The sequence below is a fragment of the Halichoeres trimaculatus genome, unplaced genomic scaffold, assembly GCF_033239565.1.
Source record: "Halichoeres trimaculatus isolate MK-OKI-2021-1 unplaced genomic scaffold, fHalTri1.1 fHalTri1_scaffold_2, whole genome shotgun sequence".
NCBI classification, from domain to species: Eukaryota; Metazoa; Chordata; class Actinopteri; order Labriformes; family Labridae; genus Halichoeres; species Halichoeres trimaculatus.
In genome coordinates, this window is record NW_027437180.1 from 21726157 (window position 1) to 21751774 (window position 25618).

Here is a 25618-nt window from a genome sequence, read left to right on the forward strand (position 1 = left end):
ACCCACATGCAGCAGTAATTCTGCAGTGGTCTGTACAAACTTTAGAGTCCATCATTAAAATGAAGAGTGAAGTCACGTTAGCTCTGCTTGGTAGATGTCTGGCAGGACACAGCTAACCGGGATTCGCTAACGTTACACGTTACAGGCATGTTTTAGAGAACCAGGCTGCTAGCTGTGTGATATATAGACTGCTAGTAGACTACATACATACTGACAGTGTTTACTTTTCGTTACATTAGCCAACAGATATGGACTGGGCTGCCGATGTTGCTCGTTCTGGGTTCTATGGGGTAGATGGGTCACTTCTAAACTTTACTTAACACCGCTAAACTTTTGATGTTTTCCCCTGGTGGTACAAGAAATGTTTTTGTATCATTACCCATTTTTGAACAGTTTTGGCCTTAGTTCAGGTTGAAACATAAGTGGGCAGAAATATATAAAGAAGAAGCTCCCTCAGCTGTGGAATTTCCTTGACAGCTTGTAGTCCACACTTCCCAGACCAGAGAGACCAATTAAGGGCAAGAGTCAGAAGTCACTAACTTCCTCAGAACTTGACAGTTGGTGTAAAACTCTTTTATCACAAAATACTTTGATTTGGCAACTCAAAAGACATGCTGGCACACATGTGCATCGATCCCTTTCCCATTCAGCTGTAGAGGCATGTCTGTGTTCCTGTGTACATGCCCTTTGTCTGCGTATTACAGTACATTTAAACAGCGTCTCCTTCATGCTGTCACTTGAGGATTAACCGCCATTTTCTGAGCACTTTGAATAGCTGTCATAGAGTGACAGTTTTGTCACAATGCTGAAGTCTTGAAACAGTATTTATCAGCACTGACTGACACTCAAGAGGAGGGCAGTCACCCAGGAGACAGACAGGCACACAGACAGACACTCTCAGACTCTTAAGTTTCTACTTTTGAGCCATTTTCTTGTGTAACACTGATGGATAAAAATGTGATAGGGTGGGATGGATAGAAGAGGAGAATGATGGGTGGAAATGATTATTAGTCATAGCAAGGTTAGAGGCCTGGGCTATGAAAATGCACCACTGTTTCTATTAACTGCTCCTACATGAATATCAAATACTGTATAGACTGAATGTGTGTGTGTGTGATATCACGAGAAAGGACTGATATGGGAAATAAACTCTTTTGTTTAGATACAATTAATCCCTTATCAATGAAGGTTAAGATTCTGACAGCTATCGGATTTTGACCTTGTAACAAAGTTTTCTTGTCTATCTTTAATTTTCATGTTTTTAACAGTTTTTCAGTTTGGTTGTTCTTATTCTGACTTTGACAACCGTGAGGAACAGCCATGTGTGAGTGTAAATTGAAGGGAAGTATTGAAGAAAATAGTTTGTGATAACATGAAGAAAACAGTATTACTTTAATTGGAGCAATATTTTTGCTTTTTGTGACACCAGGACCTCTCTAGAAATGATAGAGCATGCACTTCTGCTAAAAATGTCTGCACTCAGATAAAAGCAATGTTTGCAGCTGAAATCAGACATGTTTTAGTCAGACAAATGCTTTCAGCAACTTAATAATAATAAAAAACCCTTAAGCTTTTCTTTGCATTTTTTCTGTTGTCCTTACTCCTTTCTCCATTCTGTATATTTTACACGTGCACATCCACATGCACACGTTTGACTTTGAGCCTTATCCCTAGTGATAACATTGTAAATAATTCCCCCCATAACAGCTCATCTTTTTACTCAGGCAGCTCATTTCTCTGCCTTCTCAAATCAAGACTTCAAATTAAAGTAATTATCTCAAATTGATTTTCAACAAATTAAAGTGAACCCCCACCCTGCTTCTCCTCACTGTGACTCTTCGCTCCCAGCGAGGAGACACAGCTGACTGCTTCAGTCACCTTACACACTGTGCATCAGAGTGTTTGGTAGACACTAAGTGAGCAGATGGAGAGCCTCAGGGAGTGTATTTTTGATATGGAGCTGTCCATCTCTGCTGTGTTAGCTTAGTGAGATGAGCTCACTTGTAGAGCTCCATTGGGAAGGAGTCTTGAGCCTGAGTGTCTCTGTTATACATAGAGAATGATGTTCTTAAAATAAAACTGCCAACCCCTAATGTGTGTTTTTCCACGGTGTCGGTGTGTTTCAGATTTACGTAAACAGATGGAAAGCTCAGAGCTCAGGAACCAGAGGCTAAAGGAGGTGTTTCAAAAGAAGATTCAGGAGTTTCGCACTGTGTGTTACCTCCTGACTGGCTACCAAATAGATATCACCACTGAGAACCAGTACAGACTCTCCTCAGTCTATGCGGAACATATGGATGACTCCCTGCTCTTCAAAAAGGTACATATTCAACACAACAAAGGCTGAGCAACGTGGACACAATGAAATGGTTCTATACACTTGCTGGAAAGAGATTTGAGTGGTAATGAATAAATCTTAATTACATAATTATACCTTGTTCAGTCTAAAAACCAGCCCACCATTGAGAAATTAAGGCTTATTCTGTAGAGCTATTTTCAATGCCTGTCACTGCTGTCACCAGTGAGATTGTAACAAAGCTGTTTAAGGCATGCAAACCCAAGAGCCCATGTTTACTTCCCCCTGTTAGAGTTTTACAGTGAATCTCAACACAATAAGGCTCCCTTTTTATTAGAGTAGTACTCCCTGACTAACATTCAAGGCAGTATCAACATCAGTATGGGAATTTGAGTATTGACTATGAACAAAGGTTGGTAAAGACTATGACAGAGCACAGGGGAAAGCAGAAACAATAGTTAGTCAGTTATGCTGTAATTTGGAAAATTACAACTTTTTACAACCTTTTTCCTGACATGTGTTGATGTATAGTAGTTGTGACACACATACCATTAAAACAGCTGTGTATAGTCCACGGAGAACACTGGGAACACAGTGAGGATAATCTGGAAAAAATTGTGTTTTTCTGGGATGAAGACTCAATTTCCCATGAATACTAGCACCCAGTGTCTTGAGGACACAGATCTTCTTTTTACAGTATTCTTTGTTTAGGACAACTAGGTAAAGACAAGACGAGGCAATGTATTTATTAAAGTACGGTTATTGAAACGCGACAACAAATGTTTGTATCGTAGCTGACTTGCCGGCTATATTTTGCTCTACTCACGGCCTAGTGCTCTGAGATGTGTCCATACAGTGTTGCACCAGTAAACCCTGTCCTACTAGTGCTCATCACTCCTCATTTTACTCTCAAGTTTGAACAGACCACTGCAGTGTAACTTCTGAATGTGGGTTGAAATGCACATTATCACAAACAGCTTATTCCGTGCTTTAGCTTATGCTCTGTCACCCTCCCATTTAGCTTTCTTCTGCTCTTCTGTCCTTTTCTCTTTTTAAAAGTTCAGCTCCGGTGTTCACCATTACTACAAAATAAACCCAAGAAATACTTTCAGCAGAGAAAAATACAGATTGATCCTCTCGCTGTGAAACCTTCTTGATCACTGAGAGAGAAAAGAAAGAAGTAGTACCAAAAGCAATAACACAGCAAAAACAACTTGTCCCTTACTCTGTTCTGGGTTGTGTAGTTATGTGTAGTTTCTATGCAGATTTGTAAATCTTTCCTGTATAATCTGATATTCCAATCCCTTCAGTGAAAAAGTTGTGCTGCTAAATTAGTCTCTTACTTTGTACCCAGCATTCTTTGCTCAGCAAGGCAGCTCAATGCTTCTTTGAGACCCCAATACTGTTACACAGTAAGGGGCCATTTACATGACAACGATTTTAGGGTGAAACGCAAAAGTTTTGTTGCGTTTCAGCCTCAGGTTTACACAGAAACGGCGTTTCAGCTGACCTAAAACGCAAATTTTTGAAAACCAGAGTGGGATTTTTCTGAAACCCTGCTGACACTGTTGCCGTGTTAACAGTAAGCTGCCGTTTTCAGTGGAAACACTGACGTCACAGTCTGCTTTGTGCGAGTGCTTACAACTGGACAAGAGTACCTATCGTCACAAACTACCGTGTTGTTCTTGTGCTGCTCAATCTGCTTAATCTGCTGACTGTCTTTATACAAAATGTGCATCTGTTGCTCCACTTTTGCACTTAGTATTTCTCAGGGCACCAGATGATCGGCCCAACTCTACTTCGGTGGACAAGACAGTGATAGCGCCAACTACAGGCCTGGCATGCTTACTACAGTGTTTTCAGTCCCTCCGCGTTCCGTGTAAACACAGATTTTTTTTACTGCGTTTTAGCATTTGCAGATGAAACGTTGTCGTGTAAACGGGGCCTAAAACACAGCTGTCTTCATTGGTGTAAAAGTAGCTCAGTGCATAGACTGCAGCCCACTTTTTAAATAACAAGAATGTAATGAATGAAGAATGTAGTGTAATAAAGTTGGTGCTTTACAGACAAAGTTTTACTTCATGAAAGAAGTTACTATTGTGCTGAGAATATAAGAAAAGTCAAAAGCATGTTGCACCTATAGAAAGAGAAAAAAACTTTGAGACTTAATTAAGATGTTACCTCAAAAAAATGATTTATTCATATCCTAACTTATCTCTTTACCTGAACACATTTTGAGAACAGATATGGTTGCAGGTGTCTGTAAGCCACACTCTTTGATTAATATTTGCGCTGCAGTTTTTAACGTAGAAAATTGAAGTTCAGAGGAAACATTGTAAACAACAGAACTCCTACAGGCTGCAGCATCTGCGTCAGCGCTGATATCTTGATGTGATTTTTCATAAAGCCACAGGAAGTGTAAATGTGACCTTGCAAGATTTTTCCCCCATTTTTACTGTTTCCTCACATTCATGTTTATGCACCATTACGCCACATTATAGCTTTGTGCCTGGCGCGGCCATGCAGGGAGAGGAGCACTCTGCCGACAGAGACTCTCTCCTCTGCCGTGTGAAATGAATGTGTGTGTGCCTCATGAGTGGAGGAATGATTTTGTGTGTGTGTGTGTGTGTGTGTGTGTGTGTGTGTGTGTGTGTGTGTGTGTGTGTGTGTGTGTGTGTGTGTGTGTGTGTGTGTGTGTGTGTGTGTGTGTGTGTGTGGTGGTGTGATGACTGGGCAATGTCACAGGGTTGGGCTGCATTAATCGATCACCACTCCCCGTACGCTCATTGAGCTGGCTAAATAAAAACTCTGTGTATCTGTCCCTTAGCAGTTTAGCAAATCTGATTCTTAAGTAGCTTTACACTGAAAACATCCTGTTGTGCTCCAGTTGCACTTACCTCCCTCCTCTTTCTCTCCTCTTTCCATCCTGCACTGCTGCACATTTTCTTTTTTATCTTTCTTGTTGTTTATCTCTCCCACCTTCCTCTCAGTGTAACTCTGTGATCTGAGTGTGTAGCGGAAGCTAATCACCGTGTTGCTGCTGTGTTTTGTTATGATACGGGAGGCCTCCAGCTAGAACAGAGAGCGTGGAGAATCTTTACTGGCAAGAAGGAAGACAGCTTTAGTATCCTGGCATGGTAATTATCGTGGTCAAGTGCAAGACAATTGTTTCTGGTCATTCCTTAGTTGCTCAAGGACTCACTTGAATGCAGAGATTCAGAAGGAAAGGAAATAGGGTATTTATACGTGGATGCGTGCCTGTATGAACTTTTTTCCTAACTGCTGTGTCCAATCTGCCCCATCGAACCCACCTGCGACCCTGCCAGAAGAGATAATTCCCTGTCAATATTTATTAACCTCAGAAGTCCGTGCTCATACACACATGCATTTACACAAACACACAGGCACGTAAATGCAAACACACACACACATATAGTCGTTATTCCCTCATAGTGTGCACTGTCACAGTCAAATGCACACATACTCACTGCAATCTCTGCATTCCCCGTCACACCACACTTCACCCTCTCTCTGTCTGCCGCACATGCATACAGATGTACAAAGCCATACACACATACACACACTCACATATGCACACACAAGTACACACAAAGCAGATGCTAACACCTCCTGCATTAGTATGCAGGGTGTTTGCCGCTGTCTGAGTGTGTATGACACACATGCCTGGTGGCCTATGGGAGCACAGAAGCCTGTACTACTAATGGAATACAACACTTACACACACACACACACACACACACACACACACACACACACACACACACACACACACACACACACGCACGCACACACACACACACACACACACATAAAAGAAATAAAGTAACACACACATGAATACAGTATAAATGCATAACATGCTCTATGCCAGTCCCTGTGAGTGTAATCTGTTACAAGAATAAAAAGTAGACTAATTGCAGGATAAGAGAATTAAAATTAAGGATTTCAGACAGGGAGCAAACCAGTCATTACACATAGGATTCTTATGTTACTCACCTCAGCAACAGGGTTGCCAGATAATCCTGCTAATATCCCCCTCTCTAGCAGAGGAACTTCCCCAATATAGTGTAAGCTGTTTAACCTGCGTCTGTCGCTGTCCCTTTCTTCTTCCCTTTCCTCGTGAATTTATCATACCAAACTAGCATTCAGATTGTTTCCTCTTTATTCATCACTTCTCAGCCTTTCGACATCCCTCAGATTTGTTAATTGAAATGTTTCAAGTTTAATGAGAGGCTTTCTGTCTCTCTTAATCATTCAGTCTCGTGTGAGTCTCGACAGGGATGTAAGAGAGACAAAAAGATGGAGATAATTATGACCACAGGAAATGTTTTGTTTATTCAAGCTTTGTCACAAACTTGGCTCAGATGTGATTTAAATGACTGCCTTTCTGTTTTATTTGAAAAGTGTCAGAACAGTCAAACTCTAATTGAGGGGTTTCGGAGTACAAAGTGCAACTGAAATAATACTTTAGTGATCATACTGTGTGTAAACTTGTGCTTTAGATAGAAAGAAAATTGATTTTTAAGGATTCAGTCTATGTCTTAAGCACTATTGTCTGGAGCACCATTACTCTAAAGCAGGCATTCATGAACCCCAGAGGAGGAGTTTGATGATTGCCTCATAGCTACCAACAGATCAAAAACCTTAGAGTGTGTGAAGTATACTAAAAATGTTTTCGTCTGTTCAGAAGAGAAAACATTTTTTGTGGTTAGTTCATTGTTAATTGTGTGGTCAATCGGGGGGGAGGAGTAAGAGTCTCTTCTACTTCCACTGGTGTTGAACGATGATGAAGATGATGCAGATGTTACAGATGTTCCCACAACATTGTCTAGCAGTGTTTGGATTCAACTGATTTTCTAGTTATTTAACCAAACTTACTGATCAGTATAAAACTAAAAAGATCCCACTAAAAAACGGTCAAAACTTAGCTGAATGTATTTGGAGATGAGATGGCGTCTTGATTCAGGTCTAGATCTATACTTGACTCATCAGGGCTCCTGAAGTTACCAGACAGTCTACGGTGCTTTTGGAGTAAACCCACGATACCCCTTTAAAGAAGGGTACTATGCTTGTCCATGTTCCAAGCATGGATATAAAGTAGCAATTAGTGCTGCATGATTTGGGGAAAAGGTGCGATTGGCGATTAGGTGGACAATATTGCGATTGCGATTTAATAAAAAAAGTTGTGTCATGAGTCTACAGACTTGCTTGGTTATCATGGAGAAAAATCAAGAAAAAAGCAGAGATGAATTACTGAGGATTTTGATTGTGTAATTATTCTCATAACATCCAAACTTACTGTATACAAACAACAATGTACAGCACAACAGTACTGTTTTGTTTGTTTTCAAAATAGCACATTTATGCCTCTTTTGCTTTGCATGTTTTGAAAATGACATCTTTTTGCTGTGTTATTCAACCGGTAACCAAAATAACACCAAATAACAGAGGTAGAGTTTCTTTTCGCCTTGAGCACCTCACTTACTTCTTCGTGCTCCACCTTGTCTGATTAAACTGCCGTACCAGGGGGGCAGGTAGTCACATGACCAGTTGAAACAGTGACTGATTAGTCATCTCACGCTCGCTCTCTTACTCAGTCACACACACACACGCACACACACAGACACACACACATCACTCACACAAACACGCTCATTTTTTTACACTTTTTTTAAATAATTGCACAATTGCACCTCTTTTGCGATTACGTAATTGCATGTGCTGACATTGCGATGGCGATTGCGATAATTGTGCAGCACTAGTAGCAATTGTGGATATCCATAATTAACGTGTGCAGAACGGGCTAACTAAAGCAACCAATGAGTTTTACTGTCCTGGACAGCAGAGATCAGACTCTTTGTTCCATTCATGGTAGCCATGTGTTTACCCAAATCTATAATGAATGAGGTACAAAAGTGCTGTAAAGACCACATTCAAAGTCGCCACATAGATGATGGGTGAGCTTTGGTTTTTAATTGACTAAAACTTGACTGTGTCATTGTGCTTTAAAATTGCATTGATCTGGGGCCTGGTTTGGCAAGTTTTTTTCTCCATTTACATCTCTCTTTGGCTGTAAAGAGGCCTGAAAATGATGAAGAATTCATCATCATCATTTGAATAGCTTCCAAACTCAGTAGTCCTTTAAGACTAGTACTATTAGGCTTGAAGCAACTATTGACATTTTACATTTCAATATTTAGATTATCATTCTAGGGTGAACATATAGACTGTTAGTTTTTCATCAAAGGTATTTTTTCCTATCTTTGTCCTATCTCTATATTTTGGTATATCTGGATGCACACATCCACAGCTTTTAGTGTGAAATACTTTTAAACATTTGTCGACTTCAAAGCCACATGAGTCTCATTTAGATGACAGCTCCATGCTGTAGTGTTTGATCAAGTTCAGAGTAAAGTAAAAAGTTCTGGATGTCAAAGTTGACTAACTGTGCAGTGCTTTTATATTGTTGTGCAAAAGCTACTTAGTCTGCTGTTTGTCACTTAATAATGGATTAATGCAATGTTATGTTAATTGACTTTGATGCCAGAAGTATTTTGATAGGGAAATTGTGCAGAAAATGTTGTTGTGTGTGCATTAGCCCGAGTTGAGCATGTGTGAAATTAGTATTTTTAGCTTACCCCTAGGTGAGAGGGCTGATTAGCATCAGTGATTAGGTATTTATGAAGCCCTGCTAATCAGTGAGATAAACACCTTAGCTGTGTGAGCGACTGAGTCATTTCGACATTTTTCTTCCTGAAGTTTCACAGAGAGAGCAAGAGAGAGTGAGAGCAAGAGAGAGGCACTGCCTGCGTTATACAACCCTGAAATTTTCAATTTAAAGCTTCAGATAAACATAAAGTCCAAAAGTCAGCCTGACACTACAGCAAAAGGACTCTGTGGTAAATTATTTCTGCACAAACTGTGATTAGGTTGCTGCAGTCCCAAGAAATAACACGATTTTTTGTTTTCTTCTTTTTTTCTGTTTAATTTCCTCTAAGCTGTAAGAAAATAGTACATTATTTTCTTTGCAAGATAATGCTGGCCGGAGCCGCTGAAATGAAGCTGTGCAGTTGTCAGATAAAGACTTGAAATTGGCCCATGATGTGTGTGTTATTCTAATTTGCACCTGAGAAACTTTAGTTGAGGAACTTTAGTTGAGCCGTAGCAGTTTAAAAAACAAAAGAGGCTCATTGTAGACAAACAAGTTGTACAAGTTGTGCGTCTCTGTAAGTAATCTCCCAAAGCAGACCCACTGCTGGGCCTACACACCTCTGCTATTGATTAGCTCATTAACAAATAAACAAACACATACGCACAGAGCTGTTCTCTGCAGCTCTGACTTAAAACTTCTAGATATTCTCTACCGACCATCTGACTCCTCTCTCTTTCCCTCTTTTTCTTTTTTTCTCTTCCCTCTCCTCCTGCTCTCATCTCTCACCCTTCACTTTCTTGAGACTGTCTCCCCTGTCTTTCCTCCCTAATGAAAGGAATAGATAGAATCTCAGGACCAGCTCATTAAAACGTTCTCCCAATTAACTGTCAGAAGAGAGAAAAGAGAGGGATAGAGGGAGAGGAAGGAACGTATGGAGGGAGGTTATATGTAAGCAGAGCAGACATTAAGAAAAGATGGCGATGATTAACAGAAGCAAAGCAATAACTCCCCTTGAAAAAACAGACTTATTTGTATCTGTGACTGTGCGTGAGGGTGGGAGAAGAAAGAGGACAGTTAATAAAGTACAGTTTATGAACACTGTCGGGCCTTAATGACCTGTCTCTGTTTTATCAGCCACTTGGGGATGATTAACTCTGCACAAATGTGTTTGCCTGTGAGAGCATGCGTGTGTGTAAGACAGAGTGTAAGCCATCGCTGCATGAATGGTTTTAGTCACTTGTCTTTTATAGCTTAATTTTAAAATAACTTTGAAGTACAGCTCAGCTGACAGGGTTGATGCTGCTGACTACAGGGGTAGGAAAGTCTGAACCATGGGTACGGTGTGCATTGTGGTCCAGTTGGGTCAGCGGCCAGAGTCTCATCTGGTGTCGCTCTTTTTCACCCTATGATGACTCTCATTTCCCAAACAATTACACTTGATGCCCATGGAAAGCTTGGGTGTTATTTGTAGCAGGCAGGGTGGCAGCCACTTTCAAGAGCTGATAAAGATGTTTTTGTTATTTTAACCATTTTTATTGATTGGAGAGTAAAGAGGAGTGTACTAGAGGTTTTTTTTTAAAGATTTAACCTTAATTTCAACATTATACCACCTGCCAGTAGTGTGTTAAAATACTAAAAGAGTTGGTTTTATAAGGGAGGATGGTAGGTGAACTGCCTTTATCAGCTTTGCCTAACTAATGGTATTAGCCTCTGACAGGAAACCCCTCTGGAAAGTGTCTTGAATCCTTATACAGATGCAGCATACTACAATTTACCATAAATATAAAGTGTCATTTTCATATATAAAGACTATGAATCATACTGAGGTAATCAAACTTCAATCATGGATACTGTGCTTCCTGTACTCTTTCCTGAAACAGTTTGAGCAGTAGCACTGTAGTAGTCCTATTTTTAGCTCAATTTGATCAGACAAGGTCAGAGCAGACAGCAGACCAACAAAGCTGTAATAAAAAAATCTGTCATGATATTGCTGAGCTGCTCTGAATAGAAGAGCATGTGTGTACTGTGAGTTTTTCTGGCAGAAAATGGGTTTTGTGTTATTACTGTCTGTTTTGCTCCCATCATACATTGGCTCTAGTATTCTGGAATCTCTCTTCACACACGTGAGCCTCCGTTCATGGGTCTCAGATGGAGCAGAAAGCAATAATATGAATATAAAATGAAAAAAAAAAGATGCATGAGTGGGTGTGTGAGAAAAGACGGAAGGCATGCTGGGACTGAATTTCACTTTACTTACTGACTGAAACAAAACACTCACTGATGTATCGCTGATAGCTAGGAAGATGAACAGGGAAGAAGCACTAATAAACAGTAAACACAAAGACCAATGGGAATACAAGAGTGAATAAATGAACTGTTTCTGTGGATGTGACTCTATGTGTTTAAACCTTCAGAGAGAAATCTTGAAGTTGAATTCCCGGAGAAAGAAGAGGATGTTGACTCTGATTTCTCCTGACAGTTTGCTGTCCTGCCCACCCTCAGGGTCTATGTGTGTGTGTGTATGTGTGCTTGTGTCTGTCCCTGTGCATGCAAGTTTCTGTGTGTGTGTGTGTGTGTGTGTGTGTGTGTGTGTGTGTGTGTGTGTGTGTGTGTGTGTGTGTGTGTGTGTGTGTGTGTGTGTGTGTGTGTGTGTGTGTGTGTGTGTGTGTGTGTGTCTGTGTGTGTCTGTGTGTCTGTGTGTGTGTGTGTGTGTGTGCATGCATCTTGGCATCACTAGCTCCTCTGGTTGATGTGTGAAACATATGTCTGCTGTCTCCATGGTAACGTGATACATCAGAAGTGCACAAAGGTCCACCTGAGGTCACAAATATTCCTGCACAGCTCTGTCACACAATCTCAGCTCTTCACACATTAACCTTGGCTTCATGACTTCATCACTTGACCCAGTCAGCTGCTGGATTTATGAGCAGTCGAGATTACTGATCGGTGTACATTTTACTTCCATCTATCAAAACGTGTCTCCTTTGGTTGTGTACGTCAAAGTTATTAAGTATTATTGATTAACCCCTTCAGGTAGGACTATTTTGCTTTTTTTTCAGTTTACAGATTTTAAAAACAGCCAGTGCATGTATAAAAAATTTTTTGTGAAAACTTTGTGTTGCTTCAGAGGGAGATATGTGTGCACCTATAAATTGCGTTCAAGTGATGTCACTTGAGGCTAGGGATGGGTACTGAATTAGGTACTTTTATAGGTACCGACCAAATTCTGTCAAAAGTACCGGGTACCGATTCACGTAAAACCAAAAGGTACCATGTTTAGGTACCTAAATGCATCTTTGTGACTGTGAGGGAATGGAAGAGTAGGCGATTTTCTATGCTGGACATGAACACAGTATTGCAAGGTTATATGTTGAAGAATAAATATGTTAAATTGAAAAAAATGTAATATTTTATTGTTAAACAAATTAATATTTTTTACCACATAAACACAAAAAAGTACTGAAAAGTGGTAACGTTGAGTACCGGTACCGATTGCCAGGTATCGATTGCCAGGTATCGGGCATCGGTACCGTATCGTTTCAAATGTGAAAGGTACCCATCCCTACTTGAGGCTGAAGACAGTACACTCCGATGAAGTGAATTTGTGTATACATGACTGTTTACTGTTTACTGATCTTGCGGCACATGCTGTGGCCGTGCCATGCCCTGACAGGCGAGGGCCGGCTTATCACCATTCGTGGCTTTAACTTTTTTCTTTTAAGTTACTTCTACTATGATATTCTATTTGACATATTCTTATTGCAATACTTTTCACTATAAACTTTAATATTTGCTGCTATAACAATGTAAATTTCCCCATTGTGGGATGAAAGTTTAGTCATTGTACTTACTAGGTCTTGTTTATCTCAAATAGAAAAGAGAATTTAAAAAATGCACACCACACAAAAGCTCAGGTCTCAGGAGGTAAGGGGCATTGTTTGGCTTAGATTGAAGTCATTTCAATAGTGAAAGGTTATTTTTAAGACCCAAATTTACTAATACTACTGAATTACTCTACTAAAATAAAAAGTGATAAGAACTCAGGGCTCCTTTTTACTCATTTAGGCTAAACATTTCTAAAACCCTCAAACAGAGGAGGTCTAATGTCAGAATTATGAAGAATTCTACCTTTGAAGTAATAATTTTATTTGAGGTATAAATTCAACTTCAGCTATCACACAAAACTTCCAACTAATGTTTCAAACCCTTGATGACATCTCAGTAAGTTCCTAAGAGGTGGTAGTTATCATAATCTGTGTTGAAGAAATCACACTGTAAGGACAGTGTGAGGGTTTCCCATGTCCAAAACAGATACACACTCATTAAATACAGCATTTCATTCTGTCACAGCCCAATAATCTTTGTAAAAATCAAAAAATACATCACAATAATCTTCAAAAGCCAAACCTTTCAGAAACATAATTATTGTAGAGTTTGCTGAAATGAGAATTAATTTTTGTTCCAAGTCATCATGGTGGGATGAAAACCAAATAAACCCATGCATACACTTGGGAACAAGCAACGTCCTGACACAGATGCAGTCAGTGTTGTGCCTGTTTTGTCAATAAAATGGAAAAGACTGGATGACTAATCCACCACTACCTGGTTAAATCATCTAGTAAGATACTGTATCACTTACTATTGATATAATGATTTAAACTCAGCATAACATCATTGACACTGAATAGATGAGCATGTTTTAAAGACTTTCATGCACCTAATAAGTATCATCGACAATGAGCTTTGTCACACAGGGATTAACACTCAGAGCAGCTGTACCTCACTTGCATTCTAAATACTTATTTCAATGTGATACACATCTAATGTAAATGTCAGTGTCCCGTGTAATTTAAGTAAATGTCAGTTTTCCACTTAAGATATACTGACTGTTCAAGTATCATACCCATTTTATTTTGTTTTAGTCTTATTTAAAGTGCATACTGGGTAAGATGTTTCGCAGAAATCACAGATTCTCTCTTTATAAATGTCTTCTACAGTTGGAATTTTTTAATGGTGAACTCCTCTTGGACGTGTTTTTCCAAAGATAGCCTCAGTTTTGTTTAACACTACTCAGAGGTCAGCACAGTGTCACTCTCAACTCCAGCTAGCTGATTAATGACCTGTCGATCAAACATCAAAATGGAGCCAAGAGCAAGCATTAATGTGTTTCTGGAGTTATTTTTCTCTCCTTAACAAAATGAGCCGAGATATTTCAAAACCAATCCTCAGAGCCAGGACTTTGATACAGTAAAGTTCCACAGTTAGAAGCTCAAAGAAAGGAGGTAATTGATAGTATTTTTGTCAGCTGATGTGACAAAAAAACAGTTCACATCTTTCAAATTAAATTCAGGAAGGTGTGAGTTTAGTCTGGCTTTGAAATTCTGAGAATCTGAAGAAAAAGATGAGAGAAATACTTAGCTAACAGAACAACAAAGACTCCTTTGAACATCCAGGCCCATGTTTAGTTTTAAGGTGTCTTTAATTGACAACTATAACTTATCCCATGTTTTATGCAGTTATGCTAGTGTGACTCGTTAGTGCTTCACTTAGTTATCATCATGCGCCTCACAGAAATAGTTTCCTGTTAGATGCATGTTGTCATTAGTCAGTTGTTGCTCAGATGCACAAACAATACTTTAAAAACAAACAGTAAACAAAGTGTTGATTAGAATATAAATATGGATCAAATAGCAGCTAATTTTTTTTTTCATGTGAAAGCTCCACTCTGTCTCTCTCTTACTTCTCTTTCTGCCTCTGACATCCATCTCCTCACTGCAGAAAAAAATGCCAAAATCTGCATTTAAATTGAAAGCTATGCATCTGCATATTTTTGATTATTCAGTTAATTTGTCGTCTGGTTCTTTTTTTTTAGCCCCACCAATCAGCAGCTATGTAGTGCAGTGAAGCTGTTTATTGTGGATGATGCTGCTCTGTGTGGGACGGTCTGGTGTGTGTGCTTGAATACTTCATAGGTGTGTGGATTTATGCAGGGAAGCAGGATGGATGCAGTGTCTGAAAAGAGGCTAAAGTGTAAACAAGAATCAAATAAGTTAGAACTGAGGAGAGATTTATTCAGCTGTTGGAGTTAAGAGCAAGACGGAGAGAGTAAGACGGAGGAGAAAAGTCCCCTCATTAGCGATGAGGAGTGGAGACAGAGGTCAACTGATCCGTGAACTGTGTGTCACCACCTCAATATGGAGCCATCTATCACACGGTGTCCGAGGCTTCGGTTTTTACAGTGAAGTCCCACAGACCAGTGAGGTGCAGTGTGTCCTGTCAGGAAGGATGGTGAAGCTGTCTTAAAGCATTTTCAGTTTGTATAAGGAAGGGAGGGCTAATGTAGATAGTGAGGGAGTGCTGATTAAATCATCTCTTCAGTCACACTATAGGTCCAGCCAATCAGAGTTACACATGAATGAAAGGGTTCATTAGATAAAAATGGTAATACCGAGATCTTCTCCAAGTAGAAGAAAAAACGGTTGTTGCCCAAGGTCTCAGGAGCAAGACAAGAATACTTATTATGTGCCATGTGATCAGATAGATTGGCTTTCAGCATTGAAAACATTTTATAAAGATTCTACATTTTCTTTAAGAGATGATTGATGGATACTCTAAAAAGGTTGCTCTAGTGGGAACAATAATATTTATGATTTTCATTCAAAGTAGAATCCAGCTCATATCTCATAATGTCTTTATTGACTGGCTAACACTGGCTTATCAATTAAACACTAACCGTGCACTCACACCAGAAGGGTCAAATTCGCGTGTCGAGGCTCTGGCCGCTCTCATTGCGCTGCTTGACAGTTGAGAACACACAAAAGCATGCAGGCAGGGGAAGCGCTGCGAGCTGCCGAAGGGGCGGGGCTTACAAGCTTCGGTGCAGATGTGTCACCCTGGGAGGATCAGCTGTGCTTTGGATGACAACGTTCAGACCCGCTCCTAGACCTCTCTTTTTCCCTTTTTTTTCCCTTTCTGTAGGTGTCCCACAGGCTTTTCTACCTCTTCCTACAATAATCAACTACAAGCAACATACAAAATCAGGGGTAAACACATTTTTCCTCACAGGTCTGTCAATCACATCACACACATATAGCCTACATCAGTCTGCAGGAGAGCGGGATCCACCATGTCTCTTTCTGCATGTCTCTTTTTTTTTTGTCCCTGTAGATAAACAGAGACACATCATACAGCTCCGGGAAGCCGGACATATCAATAATAAGTTTGTCCTCCATTGTTTATCCTCGTTCTCCCCCTCAAAATCTTCCGCCCGGGAATACAGATCAACCTGTTATTGGCTGACGCCTCGTTCGCGCTGCTGCTCATTTGCATAAAGTTGAGTTTCTCACAACTTCAGCTCGTCGCTCGCAACGCGACGCTCCACCAAGCTCGTGACACTCGTGATCGCCGCCGCCTCGAACGCCCCTCGACGCCGGCGATCATTGAAAATGAATGGAGGCTGGACACTGCCGACGCTCAGACCGCTTTTGGTGTGAGTGCACAGTAAAAAGCTTGTTTTCCTGCACAAACTTAACATGAACTGAACAATTCAGAAAAAAGCTTCAAGTAAGAAAAGGAGGAATTTTGACAAATATTTGTCCAGCTTTGTGAGCTTCTAATCAATAGTATAGTTATTTCAGCTACACAGCTTAGCAGACAGTTACTTCTGTATTTTTACTTTTTTTAACTTGACTCGTCAATAATGAAGATTAGGAGATATTTTTGGTGCACATTTGCATGGTTTCCATATGAAAAAAAAAAACATAAAGTAAAGTATTACTTTCACTTCATGTTGAAAATGTACTGTATTGCAGGAATATTATATTGATAATTAAACATTTTGTATCAATTTTAAGTAATAAACATCATTACAGTCACCATCAGATCATTTTTGACTTTACAGAGCTACTTAAGGGTTAAACATTAATGACAGCTTGTTCTTTGACTCTCCATTATTGAATCAAACAAACATATTCCCACCAACTTCATCAACATATGGAACAATTAACAACATATCTCACTTAAGAAAAATCAAACAGCAAATAAAAGAAGTATGCATGTAATTTTTCTTTTCTTAGGTTATACTTTGACATAGGACAAGACAGTGGATAGAGCAAGAAGCAGGGTGAGAGTGGGGACTGACATGCATGGATGAGCGGCCAAACCATTTGGCCCTAGTGGCACCTCATAGATGTGGCTTTTACCCTCTCTAACTTGATATTACAACCCACAAAGTGCATTTACAATGCAGTTACATAAACTTCCATAAATATTCTGAACTGTTAAAGTGCTGCATTTAGGAACAGCAGGAAAAAAAGACAACAAATCAATATTTCATGGACCACAGGATTTTCTAAACAGAAGAGATTTCAGTAAGTGGTGGAAAATCTCCTGCAGCCCCTGATGTCATTGAGGGCTTCTTTTTTAGATTAGACGCTACAGGTATAACACACATCTTCCATTTTTTTTACAGAGTGCTTTTAGTATAAAGCCTTTCTGTTGCTTTTAAAAGATAAGGCCCAAAACAGCTTTCATTACTGCACATTCTCACTGAGTTTTGGCGTTTCTTGCTTTCAGTCTTCAAATGTTGATGCTAATTTATAATGCCTATCCTGAAAACAAAATTCCACAAGACCAAATCATCTAATGGGATTTGTTTATGTATCATTTAGTATATCAAAATCAAACAGCTTAGATTTTAATTGGTTGGGGTTTTTTTTGTATTTTATTTTTTCATAGTAAAAATGTTTTCTTACTAGCTTAGGGATTTTTTGCACGTTATGATTGGATAAGCTGTGTTGGGATTTTCTCATTTTAATTTTCTATTAAATTGTTATTGTTGAATTGACTACAGAAAGTAATTTTTGGTCTGATTGATTATCAAAATAATAGTTTTAATATTCACCCAACTCTGAGCCTTCTAATGAGCAGTGTGCAGCAAAATTAGTTGAAATTAACAAAATGATATGAATCCAGAAATTGACTTCTTGTGGAGACAGGCTCATTTGAAGGTCAGAAAAACAAGTAGCTCAACTTATCTTTGTGTTGGCAGGAGAACAGACCTTAGTCTTTGCTCTTAGTTGTCCTGTTCTTTCATGTGTTTCTGTCGAGCCGTCTCAGGGCGTGGGTGTGCACCTTTACTCTGACCCTGTCTGCTTTGGGAGAAGAGCATGATTGTCATTCAGGCCGTGTGCTGTCTCTTGGTTGGATGAGGTCACTATAAAGCCCCGCCCTGCATCTCAAGCCAGGAGGCATTGATTTCCTTTAATTGGATAGACAAATGAAACAGAGGAAGAATGGGATAGTACTCCTCCTCTCCATTGTTGAGGTCTGTCCTCCTTAGACTTTGTGTTAAAGTTTGTCTTGTCAGGTTCTAAAAGTGGTTTTGTGTTTGTTTCAATACAAGATGAGGTTGATGACACGTCGTACTTGTGTTTACTTTAACCTCACCTTACTTTTTCTTTCTCTTGTTTCACCCCTTCAGGAGAATGACAGAAATCTGGTTGTTTTTCAAGACAAACAGAAATGTGTTGTTTCATAAAGGTCACATATTGTTTAAAACACTTTTTAGAGAAATGTGAATATGCAAATAAGCATTGATAAGGTCAGCATTTGAATAAGATGATTTCAAAAGAAACCTCCCCTGACCTTTTCTCAACTTCTGTTGAATTGCCCCTGCGTAACCAAAGAGGTATGTGAGAAAAATTTAACAAGTGTTGACTTGCATGTTGCTTTTGATGTGGCTTTTGTTTCAAATCAGCTTCATTTTTAACTATGAAAATTTGTTTTTTTTTCCTGAAACGCCAGACTTACACTAGATCTGTGTCCATTCTGTCTTTGCTTCGCTGATATTCAACTGTGCTCTCTCATCTGCTGTGTAGCACTTTGTGCAAGTCAGCTTGTTGTTGCAGTAAAGTGAAACACAATCCAGCATCAGTGTATTTTATTTTGAAAGTCAACCGGACAGCTTGATGTTGTTTCAGAGTAAGTTTTCCTGTCCTGCTCAATCTGCTCTGTGCAAGTTAATGGGTTATTGCTTCGGCATCCAGCAAAACTGAAAATCTTGAGTAAATCCTGATCTAGAAGGCCCTGCCGGATTTGATATGTAGCTGGACGAAATGGAGTGGAGCCAGCATGAGCTTACCCTGAGACTTCACATTTTAGAAAAACCAGCATTGTTTAGTGATGGGCAAATTTAATTTAAAATAAAATAAATGAGTCAACAAATCTAAATGTGCAGGACACTTCAGTCTACATGAAGAGATACACACTGGTGCAAGTTGACTGGCAGGTCCACCCACAGAAGGCAAAACAAAATGTGTTTTTTATTTAAACAGCCTGAATGAGACTTCTGCAACTAACAACAAAAACAAGCATGCAGATTTAATTATTCATTCATTTATCATAGCTGCTCTGGTGTTTATGTAGCAACTGTCAGTCAAGTTAAACATCAATATTTGTTTAAAGTCTTGTTTCATTTTCACCTCAGTTTTCAACACAGCATAGGCTTTGATTCAATAAAGATTGAGGGTAGGATTGCTCTACCAACATGGCTTTCCTCTGTGCCAAACAGTCAAAACACATCTTCTTTCTTATGTCAGCACAAATAAAGGACACAAATATGCTAGGGGTATGACTTCCACTGGGGCCTGTCATTGTCTATACCACACAGGTGAAGACTGTCTCTACTACAGGGTTCTACAAGGTTGTGTTGAAGGCCTGACCTTGAATGCCTGTGGGTAATCGAAGGAAGGGGGTGGGAGGCAGAAATCCCTACAACAAACCGGATATATTTATATGTATAATCATTTTTATATTGGAGAAAATGATCAAATAATAGTTTGTGAATCACCCATCCAAATAGCTTAAGTTTAGTTTCTCTGTTATTGCTGTAATTAGTGTAACTATCAGATCAGGCTGATAGAAGTGATCTGCTCTTTCTTTCTTTGTGCTGATGCACCAGCTTTGCATCAACATCTTGTTCTACTGTAACAGCTTGCTCCCTACTCATTGTTCCATACATCGAAGGGTTGAGCAGCAGACATTTCAGTAGCTTTGTAGTTTCCATACATGATCATTGCATGCATAGTTAAACCATCCTGAAGCAGCAGCAAAGAGCATAGAGAGGATGCCATAAAAAAAGGGAAATAAATGTTTCAACGTTCTGGGTTTGCTCTTTAAATTATATAATTTACAAGTTAGCTGGATTGTTTGTTTAACACTTCAGCTCTTGAGAGCTGTTGTTCTGCAGGTTCCCACAAATCTGAATAGGGACAGCTCTTCAGAACTTAGAAGACTTGTGTATTTTTCCTTTCATTGAAAACTTAACATCTGGCCTTCAAAGTTTAAGTGTTCACAGCTTACAGCTGTACTTGAAAATCAGAAAAGAAGCTGGCCTTGATGTTCTATTACTGACATACCATAACTTTGAGGAAAAAAATCACATGCAGGTAAATAGACATTTTAAAGGTGTAGTAATATCATACATTATTTCCAAAAAGATGGTGTGGAAATATTAAAATGAAATTCCATACCTTTTTGCCTCTTTAATAGCAGAAACTACACATTTGCGAGAGAAAAAATATGTCATGAACTCTGTGGCCTGAAAAAAAAGGGTGCTGGTTGAGAAAGAGAAAAAAATGAGTCAAACTTTTGTCCTGTGGGGGAAATGCTTCTGTGAACGCTTTGCACATAGTGTCATAAAGATATCTGGATTTGGGGGCTTTCTTTGTCCATTCTGTTTTATGTCAAACATTTAATTATATGTGCTTTCGAAGAATTAAGCAGACATAGGAGATTTCTTCAGTCAAAAGCTTGTCTCATTGTGTTAACTCAGCAGATAGAAGCAGGGGACAGCGACTGATCAGAGTTTTAATTTCTGCCAACATTTTCTTTGACATGACCACTATGTGCAACCTTATACTCTTAGTTTGTACCACAAAAAGACGTCCTTAAAGTAAGCTGCCTGGCAGCACATGGCAAAAACTGGAGCAAGTGAAGCCAGTCTTATTTCTTTCTAAAACATCTTATCTGATTCAAAATGAGCCACTTTCACCTCACAAGTCCAGAAATGTTTTATTTAAAGACATGAAAGACAAAATAAGGAAATGCTTTAAGTACATAAAAAGGAATCTCCCAATGGGGTAAGATATATTTCCGGGTTAAGTTTCTTGAATAATACATCATTCTTACTTTGAGAAACTTGAAGAGCATTTTTCTTATTTCACCATTGGCAGATTCATTTTTATTCACTTCAAGGAAATTAGGCCTTGTGTTTTCCTTTTGTAAAGACATTTTCTTAGACTTGTCAGGTGAATGCGGCTTATTCTCAGCCATTTAAAATCTTTTCATGATGATATTGAAAGTCTGAGTTTAAGTTAATTATTTGCAAAAGGAATTTAGAAAAAAATTGTGTTGAGTTTTTTAAAATCTTAAAATTTTGACTGTAAGTTTTTTATTTTTACTCTAATGCATATCTGTTCAACGCTGGTTATCAGTCTCATTGACAGTTAACATTCTGTTTCAGTATTTCCCTTTTAAATATCTGTCAAACCAGCTTTGAAATAATATTGACTGTATTTCAGTTGTAATCTACTTTAATACAAATAATAATTTGTATGAATGTGGAGTTTTACACCATTTTTTTTTCTTTTTCATTTTTTTTTCTGTAGCAGCTGTAAGAATTTGGTTATTAGTCAAAATAGTGGATCTTCTGGCAGTGAAGGATTTCTTCTTAAACCAACTCTCCTTTTTTTTTGTCTTCGATCGAGCACAGCTGCTTTACTTGAGATCTTTAACTATTTATAGTCTTTGCTAATCTTGTAACCTTTTTTTTTGGTTATCTGTGTTACTGCTTGCGTGTCTATACACACAGCTGGCCTCTTAAGAACTCTGTTATTTTCTCCTAAATGATGGTGACCTCATCTCTGACAGGCCTTTAGCAAGGCCTGTGAGGTGATTCCCCCTTACACACACACACACACACACACACACACACACACAAACACACACAAACAGTCAGACTCAAAGTGTACTGGTAGGACAGACTCGGCCAGAAGGTGTTTCAAACCTTAAGATTTCCATGGCAACCACTCACAGTGTTGTTTTACTTTGATGTATGTGTTCCATGTTCCCAGAGCCTGTGTGGTTTCTTAAGTGACACACACACACACTCCCGTGTTTGTGTGTGAGCCTGTGATGAGAGTAGCAGCCTGAGGATATGGCATAGCTTTCAGACAGCCGTGCAGGGAAAGAAAACACCAGAGACTGTCATGAAATAGAGCCACAGAATGAGGCAGTGAAACAGAGCGATGGACAGAAGACTTGAGAGAGCCGGTGTGATCAGGAAGAGCTTTGCTTTGTTTCGCTGCGCTATTGAGACGATTCAGAACAAATTCAAAGAAAGGGTGATGCTTGAAGATGTCACTAGACATGTTTTGTTTTCAGTTGTTCTTGTATGAAGTGTTTTACAGAGACCTGCCGGCAGCTGTGGAAACTAGCGTTTTCTGATTTGAAGCCAGCTGGGTGTGTCACAATAAGAAGAATTTCAGTGTGTGGTGTGTTTTGTTCATTTTTTTCCTTTATTGAAATATATCAGGGGACATATGGATGAGAAGTCTTGTAAAAAGACTAATAAATGCTGTCCTTACAAGTGCTAACCAGGAGTTCAACATTTAAAACAGGTTCAAACCAGAACTGGAACTTAAACCTGATTCTAGCCGTTATTCACTTCACATTTACTCAAAACACAACTAGAACATCATAGGGACTTTTACACTGGCATGTTTCTTCTTCTGGAAATAGTTCCTTGGAGCTTTTTAGGGACCCAGCCCACATTTATACCAGTTTATACCTGCTCATTGTATCAACAGAGAATGACACAACCATGTCACGGTTTTAGAGCTGGAACCAACTTTCTTTTGGTTCCAGCCGTGAACCAATTTTTTAGGTTCTGAACAATGTTTCTTGTGGTCTGAACACGCTGAAGGTTCAAAATTTATTTTGGGAACTGGTACCAGCATGGAGCTGTGCTGGTGTGAAAATCGTCCATATGTCCTAAAGTGCTTGTCCATTTTTAACGTTCAAAAGAGGACACAAGTTATTATTTTGATGTCATATCTCCAAAGTAATTTAACAGTGATGGCCAAAATGTTGCCTATAAAAAGATGTCATTTCAGCACCCAATCTTTTTCGTACTAAAATCATGAACCCTGCTCTTTGTGTGCTGTATGATGTTGAAAAGAACGTTAGGGCATTGTGCAGGGAGCTGTAGGAGAAAATAGAAGACTACATGCTCAGGCAGACTGCTACATCAATTTAACAGGAGATGACCTCAGCATGTCTCCAGGTTTCAGTGGCTGATAGAGATGAGTGTTGGGCAGTCATGCAGATGTCACATGTTCGATTTCAGACTGAACCCACAAGTGTACACCAAAGAGCTGCGATAGCACTGTGAACATATAAATGAAGATGTAACAGAATCTGATACTCTGGTGAAATATTAGCTGTGTTTCCATTACACCTTTTCACAAAATAAAAGCAATATATCAGAAGTTTTGATAAAGTGCTATTTTGCCTCGCCGGTCTTTCCATTGTGACTGGAATTGCGCACATCTTGTTTAAAATAATACATAATGTCCGTTGGGATGTTGCACTGATGATCAGGCTGATTTGTGGACATTTGTGTTTTTGTTTACTGGTCAAACTGACCACACCAACAGGCACAAACTGCTGTCTCAGTCACACACACTTCTGCCCCTCCCTGCTGCTGCACTATGACTCTGACCCGCTCACAGCCTTTCTGATGCTGCCACTGACGGTCAAAAATACCAACATCTGCACTGAACACATAACTAACAGGAGAGCTGTTACAATATGAACGCCAGAGTCTGTATGCAAAAAAGTCTTTCCATTGCACTTTTGGGATTCAATATCAAAAATTCAGAAAAAGGGCCTCATGAGAGTGTAAATCTTTTTAGCAAAAATTGAGAGGTTTTTAAAAATCTTGTTTCCATTACCATTTTCTTTATTGGGATATTTAGGTTTAGCACAAGGTGTAATGGAAATGCAGCTATAGACACTGAAAATGTCAACTTTGGAACTATTTTATTTATAATGTTCTTAGTGTTAATGCTAACGTTGTTTCCCTGGAAAGACGCTCACAGTGTAGCAACAATAGTATAAATTGTGACAAAAAGACAAATTCTTAACAGCTTTCAGCTTGGCTAAGATCTCAGTCCCTGTGTCTATCTGCTGTTTGCCATGTTCCAACCTGTGAATGTAAGAAAGAAATTTTATGACCCTTTCAATGATTAGGCAATTTATCATGCTGCCTCACATCAAAAGACCTAAAGTAAAACTGAGGAGCTGGTAAATGAAGATGCTTTAAAGAAGGGGACCTTTCCTCTTCACTGTACTTCTTTGTTTAGAAAACAGAAGTCCAAACAAATTGTTTTGCGTCACACAGAGGAAGAAACTACTTTTAAATACTTAATTCTTTTTCATCTCATATTTTTCATAATATGCCAGTTAAAGACGAAAAAACACATTTAATCTTGAAAAACAGCCCAATGGTTGTCACAGTGGCCTAGTAGTGCAAGCAACCTCGACGAATCCGACTTGAGACTTTTGCTGCGTGTCATCCTCTCAGTCCCAGTCATTTCCTGTCTCTATCCACTTAACTTGACTGTGTGCTATAAAGACATGCCAGTTGCTTGAAGAAAATGACACATAGTTGAAACTATTCTGCTTTTTGTGTCAAACAGCAACATTTTTTTTCCTATATTAAATTTAATTCCATGACAAGGAACCACACATGATGGTTGTAGGATGTGATTGCAATTTGTCTCATTTCTTCAGACTGCAAACATCAAATCAACCAAACAAGAGTCAATGGTAGGATCAGTTGTTTGGCATTAGCAGAGAAACTCTGACTGTCTTTAAAATGTGCGCTCTCCACATACTCAACTCTGCTGCTCTTCATACAAATGCATGTTTCTTACAAATGTGACACCATGTAAAAGGGAAGTAAACAGTTTTCCCACAGTATAAGATTTATGCCAAGGAGCATTGTTCAATAATCTAACAAACACAAATTGCATTACTTTTAGTGCAAAGTTTAGATATGTGACTTGTTTGTGGCGCTGCTCAGGGCCCTGTTCTACGAAGCAAGTTCAGTCTAGCGAGATAGCCTTGGAGCTACCTCGCTGAACTGAGTGTGGTAGCCGGCGGTCTCGCTACGCGGTTTTACGACGCAGGTTGTCAGCCTCATAAGTGGATCCAGCTAGGCAATGAGCGCGTGCACACATATAAGGCGCAGCCCGCTGCCCGCTGCATCTGACCAATCGCGAACATGGAGCAGTTAACAGCAACACCGTCGCCGCTGCTAAAGCACGAAAGGAGTGCTGGCAGAAAATTGCTGACAGTCTAAATGCGTAAGTGTAGTGCAAAAAAAATATTTTGTGCCATTATCATCCTGAAATTGTTCAATATGCACTTTTACTGTAACATGCACCATACCTAATTTATTTCATAGATGAATTTATTCATTTGTTTATTCCTATTGTGTTTACATTTTTTGTGTGATATGTAGCCCACATGAGCCCTACATGAATTTCTGTCACAATTTTAATACGGGCAATAAAATATTGTCA

General features: G+C 39.2%; 1 protein-coding gene across 1 annotated transcript in view; it reads left to right on the forward strand.

The window, feature by feature from the left end:
- mad1l1 (mitotic arrest deficient 1 like 1) overlaps window positions 1-25618 on the forward strand; it is a 70978-nt gene that overhangs the window by 42219 nt on the left and 3141 nt on the right. The window contains exon 17 of the mRNA XM_074663141.1: window positions 2127-2320. Coding sequence (XP_074519242.1) covers window positions 2127-2320 — 194 coding nt within the window. The remainder of the gene's footprint in view (window positions 1-2126; window positions 2321-25618) is intronic.